The following is a 10129-nucleotide window of genomic DNA, read 5'->3' as shown; positions in this document are numbered from 1 at the left end:
ACGCTTAAAGCAACCATAAGCATCTATAGCGACCCAACATGTCTCAGATTTACGGTTGCCGTAACCACTCCGGTGTGAGATACACCAATGGTCACATATGACAGACTATTGGTCTGCATGCATTTAAGACATTCATTCGCTAAAAGTCGATATCTTGAACCAATTTGAATTGTACGATTCTGTCAATCATTCGTTGGCAAATACCTTTCATTTAAAAAAGGAAACCCCAAACAAGAACAAATAAGCAGGTCTCAATTTTACTTGGAATCGGCTTTGCTTTCCTATTTAGCTAAATCTATATTTTTTGGACGAAAGTATAGTTAATCTAAGTGAACCGCATCGTACGCTTCTTCATACACGTGAGCTAGCGTATAAACCGAAGAAGCGGGCACAGAGTTGGCCCATTACAGCTTCTGTCCATTACGTCGAACTTCAGAGTTTCAGGTAGTCTACTCGCGTTGGTATGGATTGGCTACAAATTGTAGCCTACAATGGCTACAACGTGTAATGGGGCCACAGAGCACCTTGCGCTTGAGGAAGTAGAATTTCCCGAGAGTTTTACAAATCTCTCAGGGAGACATACAGCTTCACAGGTTTTCTTGTTCAAAAATAAGCGAAGTGACCTGTTAAAGGTCGGTTGTAAACTGAATGCATTTATAGGTAGGCTACGCTTGAGTTCAATAAACAAACTACACCGTTCACTCTAGTTAGTCATGCCATGACTAATTATGGTGTTTAGGTTGGAGCACAGAATTTTTGGAAGTTTAGTTGCCCGTTTATAGGAACTACTTGTTCATATTTCAAATCAGCATACTAGAATAAAATGATTCTTGTAAAATAATCCAGATTTGTGACGTCACTAAAGCGCGACTAATTTCGAAGCACGGTCAAGTTTTGAAGTCAGCCAATGGCTGGTACCATGTACCAGGATTGTCATAAGAGTGACTAGTCACACAAGTCACACTTCAGGTACACTTTGGTCTAGCTCAAAAAATTTGACACGATGGGAGGTTGTAACTAAAAAATTTAAAGGCCAATATTTTTCTGTTTTCTACTGAAAAAAAAAATTCTAAGCATTCAGTGGTTGTTGGTTTAGCGGTGAGCTGTGGGCGATGCATAGGATGTCGAAGCCGTCCAGACGGAGAGGTGACCATCTTGTGTTCCAGTGAAAAGCTTCCTCTTATCTGGAGTGACGCATACCGCGGTGATAGAACTGGTTGGTGTCACTTTGTGCCGCCCTTGAAGCTCAATTATCCACTCGTCCTTCCGTCGACTTTGTTGAGATTGTCCATTCTGATCCCGTCCGCCAGATTGCAAATACGCCCAAATGCAAAGAGTACCGTCAGCATGACCAGTTATCACGTGCTTCTCAGCACTCCATTCGCACGCCTCACCGCGATTCACTGCCATTGAAGTGATAGAAACCGGAGAGAGTGCAGATGGATCCTGGAACACCACGACACTGTCATCTAAACGCACGCGGAGTACTCCATTGATGTTGTACACACCAAACGTCGAGCCAGCAGCCACGACAATGTCGCCCGTCACTTCGTTGATACATATCGTCGTGATTCCACGTACTCTCGTGTCGTCTTGGCCACAGATTGGCGGAAGTTGGCGGATGAATCGACGGCGATTTAAGTCCCAAAGCACAGCAACACCACCAGCACATCCACTCACAAGGACGCTGTACGCTCGACTCGCCTGCAACGCCGTTATTCGATTCCGGTGCATTGGCGTGGAGACGGACCCCATCAGTGTGAGTGAACGAGTGCTGGATGGCATTGTCGTGTATGTTCGACGTCTGTGAGGTGCACTTAAAGCCGACGCGGCAGCTAGTGACGTTGCTACAGCTGCAGCCGATGACGATGTAGCAGACGCCGAAGAAGAACCCGATGCCGCAGCTAGAGACGCAGCCAGAGAACGTCTTGTTGAATTGAACCGCCACACACGCAAGACTGGTAAGCTCGGACTACTTGTGATGACAATCCGTCCGTCAGTGGTGATGGTCGCAACGTCAATCTCCACATCCAGCTCTAAGCATGCAATCACTTTGGACTCACTCCCATGACCACCGATCTCAGCAGAGCTAGTAGAAACAACCTTGACTGATTGATCGTGGAACCCCCAGGCAAGATATTCGTTATTCCGTGGAGGAATCAAGAGACACTTGGGGCCAGCAACCACCACTTTTTCCTCTCGCGCAACTCCACCACTTGTCCACGCGATGTTGTGAATGTTCGTGTTGCTACCAGAAGTCGAGCCCTGTTGTCCACGTCGGTAGAAAGCTAGAAGAGGATTGACAGGAACCTGCCGTCGTGGCTCCTGCTGTAGCAATGCCGAGGTCTCGAGAACAGGCGAGAACGTTGCTTCCGTCGTGCCTACGAACGTACCGCTAAGTACTGGGCCACTAGACAACATTGTCTGCATCCGCGAGATGATTTCTCCTCCTTCCAGGAAGGAGCTGGCAAGCGCAGCCCGGGCAGTCAAAGGGGAAGTAGCCACTCTCCTGCCATCTCCACTTTCACCTTGAGCATAACTGGGTCCTGAAGACGGCCCCAACGAACCTCCAAAGAGCGAGCTATTCGTAGCAATATTGCCACTCGTAGACGCAGCGACTGCGCGGACTGGATGTGGCGTTCGGAAAAGTTGTGATGGCGTTTGTCCGAACTCTGTAATTTGATCCAGGATGGCGCGCTTGGTGGACGCGTCGGTGATCGCATCCAAGTCCACAGATCCTTCGTACGTGAGGTGGTAGAAGATGTTGCAAGCCTCCACAGCCGCTGGGCCTTGCTGCTTGTACCCAAAAATCAAGTCGATCCAATGATGCAGGTTGGCGGAGACGTACGGACTCTCGAGAGCTGCGCGATTCAAGCGCACGAACTCAGTGGGGGATCCATTGGCCCAAGGAGGAAGTTCCACGTCTCCTACGACGACTCCAGTCTGGCTGGTACCAAACACACAAGCGTTGACATTTTCTAGGAACTCTGGCAAGTAATAAAACTCGGGAATGAGTTCTTTCACGTCCTGGGTGCCGTTTTGAGCTCCTTCAAAACCGGCCGCGCTCTTCCAGGCACCGACAATACTCGTAAATAGTCTGTCAGCGTGGTCAAATTTCCCACCGTGAAGGCGTCGGAAGTGCGACGTAAAAGGCTCCAAGCGCATCAAGTAATGTAGCGTAATAGCAGCAGATGAGTAGTGCGTACCATAGTGGAACGGCCGGGAACTGAGGGCGTGGTCGCTTGCAGCGTCGTCAGCAACTCCAAGGGATTCCAGTAAGCCATCGTATCGTGCTCGAAACTCCTCTTCGCGTTGAAGCGCTCCCATAGGTTTGCGTAGATCTCGATAGACAATTGGGTCACTGAGATCCAATATCTCCGAATCATAGTCGGCCAAAACCCACGGGAATACAGGGTACTGCGTGAGATCATTGTATGACCTTCCTGCCAGTGTGTTGAGGTGCATGAGGTACGCAAAGTTGGAGATGTCGCCTTGGACCCATCGTTCCGTCATGCTGTTGCGTAGTAGTTTGCGTAATTGTGAGTACAAGTCACCCCCTCCTGATACCCCATCAAGACCACTGGCTGCTCCTTGAACATTTGGGCACTTAGCCAAGAGAGCATGTAATACGAGCTCACGCTGCTCCAGTGACTCAAGTGTAACCTACAGCAAACGAATAATAAAGTGAGTTCTAGGTGACAAGACGTACACAAAAAACGCTAACGAACCAGATAGTTTCTACCGTCGTTCGCAAAAAACTCCAAGGCAACATGACGGAGCTGATATCTTCGCTTGTGCAGCTCTGTAATGTCCTCGTACGCCCAAAACCGACACTGATGGGTATCCCTTGATCGCGCGACAGATTGGGAATGGTGTGGAGATTCGTGGAGACGCCAGCTTAGACGGCGCTCTAACAACGTTGTGGAACCTTGAGGGACCTCCGTCACGCGGGTTTGGGAGTTATGCTCACTCCCAATATCGTTGTGAGAAGAAACAAACGGCTGACTTTGTCGCTGATAATTGTCGACAATGTACACGTGATCGTTGCATAACAGAAAGACGCCAGGACTTGAATCCATACCGTCAATGCGCAAACAATCGTAAATGGCAATGATCTCGTCCCCAGGCATTAAAAGCGGCCGGAGTTTCTCATCAACGACATCTTCCATAGCCACACCACCAGAGTTGACAGCACTCTCAAAAACAGCTGAACTCTCTACCCCGCTGACATCACCTGCCTTCTCCTCTTCATGATCATCATGTTCGACGATACTGTCGTGGCCAGCAGATAGTCGATTGAAGCGAAAACTCTGTGAAGGGCGTCTCTCATTCTTCACGTACTTGGTGAATAATGCTTCGAACGATCCTTTACGCAGCCGCTCTCTGGAGCTCAGCACAGCAGACGACGATGCACTGGTCGCAAACGCTCTCTTCGTGGCTGGCTGTCGGGTATTGCCTGTCTCACTTTCATCGAATTGCTGTCGCTTGGCGAGAGGCTCAGCTGTCTTACAAGACTTTGCTTGAGAGCTGACAGTGCGTAGATTGACATCAGACTCGGAACAACGTCGCTGAAGCAGGCCGGGCCCTTCAGAGCCGCCATCTCGTGTTGAATTCCTCGGTTTCAGCTTATTGCTCGCTTCACACATTCGCGCTGGCGATGTCTGCTGGCCGTGGAAACGACACGATGGCTCTAGAGTCTGAGCCATTTGGGTAAGACGTTTACGCATTCGATACGGACCTTCAGTAAAGTCTAAGCGCCATGAGTACCGCCGAGGAGATGACGATTCCAAGTCATACCTGCTTCGGTTTGCAATCTCCCTCATCAATAAGGAACCACCCGGCGAGATCGATCGAGCATTCTCCCATCCTCCCTGGTCTTTATCTTTCGCACCAGCTATCGCATTTCGCTGAAAATCAAGACGCAGACGTCCCCACTGACGAGCAACAAACTTTTGTCTGTCTACTCGGTCTTGTTCCCACTTGAGCTGGCGACGGAACTCGTTTTGCTGCGAACGCAGCAAAGACTCAATGTACGCATTCTCCATCGATACGAACCAATCGTACCGAGCATCGAATTGCTTTTCGTACTTGCTTTTCCGATGATTCGCTTTCTTGTGATACGCCGTCCAAGTTTCGTGCACAGCTTCCTTGGTCTCAACGACGAAGTGAATATAGATACGATCCAAATTACCCTCTAATTCCTTCAATGGAGGCCCAACAAGCTCCAGCCACTTCGAAAACGTAGCGAATGATGACGACTGCACTATTCTTTTCTCGGCTGGAGCGTCTGCGCACTCGAGAAGCACATCAAACCCGTTCTTCATCAAATTTACCGAGTACGGTGGCGCTCCACTTTTCCGAATCTCGACAGTCAGTAGATCATCAATAAAACTCCGTTGGAAAAGCATGAGATCGATCCAAAGATGCGCAGCCGCTTCTTGAAGTGGGCGGACGTTGGCGTCACTCAACAGTTGTAGCAGATATCTGCACAAACAGCCCAGAAATCGCTTGTCGTGGCTACTTTGTGAGCCAAACACGACGTCACGATGCAAATGAATCTGCTGTAGCATAGCTTCCAGCTCCTCGTCTCCAACCTCAGCACCGCGACCATGGAAGACGTGTAGGATGACAGCATTCAAGGCTATATACAGCTCTGAAACTAGCGTGTCAAGCTCTACAGAGCGAGTCATGCGGTCCATAAGCTGTCGAAATGGCTTCCGTTTCTTCCCCTTACTGAGCTTTTCAGAGAGCATCCCACCAAACGATGAAGGTGTTGATAATGAAGACAAGCCACTGCCATTTACGCCACAAGCCCCGATATGTGCATCCGCTAACACAAACAGCACCATTTCCAATAGCCGAGAAGGCCCACCAACAAAATGAGCTGCCCCGCAGCAGGCAAAGACTGCAGGGCATCCATCTCCATGCTGTGGGTGCTGCCAACTATGCATTTTTGCAACAACAAACTTTACAAACTCCCGCACGTTAGCTCCAAAGTGTTTGTGCTTGGCCACAATATCGTCATCGTCAAACTTCGCACGGACATGATCGAGAAGACCCATAACCACAAGACTTTGGAAGCGTAAGACGAGTCCACTGTTTAGAGGCGGGAGGACTACTGCTGAGTTTGCTGTGCCATCGACATACTCTTCGATAACGTCGCTGCCGTTTGGTGCTTCAAGCAGGAGTTTCATCAATTGCGCGATTAACAGCCGTAAACCACTTGCCGCGACGGGATGATGTAAGAACGGGTCACTTCCATTTGAATCCACAGCTGCTGCTTCTTCTGCCAACTCTGCTCGACATACCACAATGTTGTATTCAGTCACAGCAACTTGTTTGTCCTCCAACACTTTCGATACTTCCGCTTGAGAGTGTGGATACTGCTCAATTAAGTAAGCTCTCGCGGCAGCGCAAATCAACCGAGTCAGTTCCTCCATAAACTCCTGTCGCATCTTCTCAGCTCCGGAGATGACGAAACTGTGCAAACTAGGCATGTTCTCGAAGATATGCTGAAGGAAGTCAAGAACTTCGACCTGGTAAATGTCGGCTTGTTCAGTCGAGGGTGTGAGTACAGTAGAATGCTTGGTTTCTGCATCAAAATCAACGAAAGTTACCATCGACGTATCTCCAGCGGAACTCATCATTGCCATGGGATCATTGAAATGACGACGAAGCAGCACCATAATGACGTTTAAGATGCTGAAATTTACGACACGATCCCGCTGGATGTTAACTTCAAAATCTTTTCGGAGGTAGTCGATTTCAAGCCGTATTGCAGCGGGCACACCGTCCACTGGAGTCCCTAGAAGTGCTCCAAACAGAGTAAACCACATCTTCTGGAATGGAAAACGCTGGTTCACAGCGGCAGTCGTGAACATGGCGTGATTGCACGGCAAACCCTGAGCAAGCAACCGATAATAGCCCTCTTTCTTAAAGACGCTTTCGTATCGTGAGTTCCCAAGCAAAGTACATAGCAACCGTAGTGCTGCATTGATTGTCGACGGAGTAACACGAAGTGAAAACTCCGTTTCATCACCAGGGAAGAGGAAATATTCAATCCAACGCATACCCAAATATTTGCGGAATCCCGTTAGACGAGACGCACTTGGCAATTGCATTCGTGCAGCCCCACTCGAAGAAGTGCTTGATGAAGTAACAGATTTAAGTGGTCCACCAGAACTCGCATCTGAGCCCCTTTTGTCAAGGTCCTCTCCAAATTCCCTGCTCTCCTTCACATCAAGTTTGTGCACAGCTTTCACCAATGTGTCCAACAACAGTTCCTGGATCTTAGCTTGATGTGAGATCAACTGCGCATTTGCCACTTTTGTTGGTCCAGGTTTTTCTTCTCTATCGTTAGGTTCACTCCAAGTATTCCCATCCATTCGTTGAGATCCCCGTGGACTCAGACACAATCGACCGGTTGGACTTGCTAGAGTGTGGCTTTTGAACTGCTCCATTTTCCGTTCGGCGGAATTAAACATGTCGTCGTCGCCCATGGTACCAATTGCGTCTAATACCACTTCAACAGAGACTTCATCATCAACACCTTCACTCCGATACCGACCAAAGCGTGGGGACAGTGTAGCTGCAAGAAAGCTGGTGACGTCTGAGAAATTTGATTCCACAATCGAATCACGGCTTGGGCTCGTCAAACACACTAAAATCACATCCACAACCACTCGAGAAACACCATCCGTGACGGTGGGGTCCATAAGTACGTATAGAAGCTGTCGAATAAAGCTCATCGATTGCAACTGTGCTCGGTTTCGCTCACGAATTGCCTCGTCATCAGCGGCCAGACACGAGTACAGCGTCGAGAAAAGTAGCCTTGCTGTATCCGTACCCGGCACTTTTTGCCAGAGCGAGTAGTCCAGAATAAAGTACTGCAGAGCTTGTACATTCCGGATAGCACTGTCCCGGGAAGGGTGCGCCTCTATTCCCGATTGTCGCGCCGGTGCGTCGAGTTCAAAGTCCACTCCAACGATTCGGAACAAAGTTTGCAAGCACTGCGCACTCAAAAGCGATGCCTTTTGGTGAAGCAAATAATTCACAACGCCATATCCATGATCGTGCTCCATCGCTGCCAAGTTTCGAAAGTTACTCTGCATACAAAGCCGGAGTAGATCGAGGGCCAACTCCACTTCCTCAGCTGTCGAAGCCTCATCTAGCAGCCCATACGCGACTTGACACCCAGAGCTGCGTATGTCGAACATAGCATCTGCCATTGTCGCAGCTTCGCACAACGTTGCCCCTCCCATGAGATGTCCACTTGGTCGTCCATCAAGCTTACTACTGGGCACCATCGATAGCTCTTTTGCCACACCATTTCGTGCAGAGTATGTTACCACGATACGCTCGGATGGAATCGGGATATGAACCAATGGCGCTGCACTAGGAATGCGAGCAAACACGTTGGAGCTTGACTTGATGTCCTGAACGATGGCTGCAGCCGTACTTGATGCTGCCGAGGCCAGCGAGAGACTCCGACGAAGCAGTTTGTTACGACCACCACGTTCAACATCGACAGAATCGATTAACGAACGCACAGGGTCCCACATATACGAATCAAGCATCACCATGTTTGGAATATTCAGGTGGTCGAACGTGACTCCTATCTCGTTGTTTCCTGTAGCGCCAAAGAAGAGTCGGTCATACGAAGGCCCCGCAGCGAACACTGCATTCACTACAGGCGGCGAGACAGGTAGATCCAATAGATAGAATGGACCGAGCATCCATTTCGCACTGGAACAACGGCGTGCTTGGGATGGTACACCTAATAAACCACTGAGCGGTTGGCTCCCTGTAATGCCGGAAGGGTACGATATCTTCACGTGCTCTTGCAGAACTCCGTTCAGGTAGCAAGAAACCATACTGGGCTGGAAACGTTGCCTTGCATGCGTGAAGACAACGTGATGCCACTGCTTTGTCGCGATCGGAGTATGTGAAAACTGGTAAGCAGACGCGCGGTTCGAGCTCGTCCGCATGTACAGCTTTCCTCCTTTCAAAAACGCTTCACTCACTGAGTTTCCATCACTTGATCGAAATCTGAAGAGATAGAACATCGGCGGATTGCAAACCACACACTCACCACCACTATTAAGAAGTGCCTCAATACAGCCTCGACACGCTCGATGAGAACACTTCAACACACACTCGTCCTGTATCTTGTTTCGGCAATGAATGCACGTGTTAGACATAAAACACTCACGGTAGAGTCTTTCACGGTCATCCTTGCGCTCCAATGAGTCCAATCGAAACCAAGCCATCACTGAGTAACCATCAGGTGGAGGCCACACCTTCGAACTATGTGAAAAAGTCGACAAAGATGGCGTAGTTGCAGGCTCAGTCGAAGACGCACATCGGGCATTAATGTCCGGGATTTGAAGACACCCGTATCCATCTCTTGATACGTCAAACTCAATGCCAGAAGCGCCCTTGGCACGCTCAAACGTTGCCGACGTCATTTTTACCAGCAACCGCATCAACGGTGGCACAGGGGAAGCCGGTACCTCATTTGATGATGCAGAGGTTTTTCCATTGGAAGCGTTGGGAACTTTTGGGGTTCGTATTATCGAGAGCGAACGCGATGAACGGTCTGATTTTCTCGGCTTTATCGACTGCCGTGATCGTTCATGACATAAACACAGCAGCATTTTAATCCAGTAGTCTGCAGACGTAAGAGAGACGCTGGTAAGTGCAACATTCTCCACAATGGAAGCCGCAGTCTCATAAAACACATTGGTTTCCCAAAGCAGAGCTTGCGAAAGTTTGTTCTCCCTGGAACTGTGTAAATCTTTAGAGCTGCTGGAAACCGCTGTGAATGACCTCAATAAGATTTCCAACACATTAGTCGACGCCAGACGATGCGAGTTACCCGGGCTAAGCCAGCAAACACCCGATTAATTTCACTGTAAACAGATGCAAAGCAGAACTCACATTTTCACAGCGAGATATTACGTACCACTTTGATATACGCAGGAGAATACTCAGCAATTGGTGCGTAGAACTGGTATCGAGCTCCTCTGCCCATCGCGCTAGGAGCTGAACCCCAATAGCAAACCACGGGGGGTACCGCAAACTGACAGAATAACGATCTCCCTTCTCGTGCACGTCTATCGAGTGAAAG

The 10129-nt window shown here is 49.2% G+C and overlaps 1 protein-coding gene across 1 annotated transcript; it reads right to left on the bottom strand.

The window, feature by feature from the left end:
• Window positions 1–1358: 1358 nt before the first annotated feature.
• PITG_00160 (uncharacterized protein) lies at window positions 1359–9656 on the bottom strand (the record flags this gene model as incomplete). Its single annotated transcript, XM_002908741.1, has 6 exons — window positions 1359–1389; window positions 1454–3663; window positions 3729–4585; window positions 4679–4814; window positions 4947–7451; window positions 7521–9656. 6 exons carry the CDS (start codon window positions 9654–9656, stop codon window positions 1359–1361), a joined length of 7875 nt encoding a protein of 2624 aa, XP_002908787.1.
• Window positions 9657–10129: the final 473 nt, after the last annotated feature.

Source organism: Phytophthora infestans, genomic scaffold (assembly GCF_000142945.1).
Source record: "Phytophthora infestans T30-4 supercont1.1 genomic scaffold, whole genome shotgun sequence".
Taxonomy (NCBI): Eukaryota; Oomycota; class Peronosporomycetes; order Peronosporales; family Peronosporaceae; genus Phytophthora; species Phytophthora infestans.
This window is presented reverse-complemented; position numbering and strand designations above follow the sequence as displayed.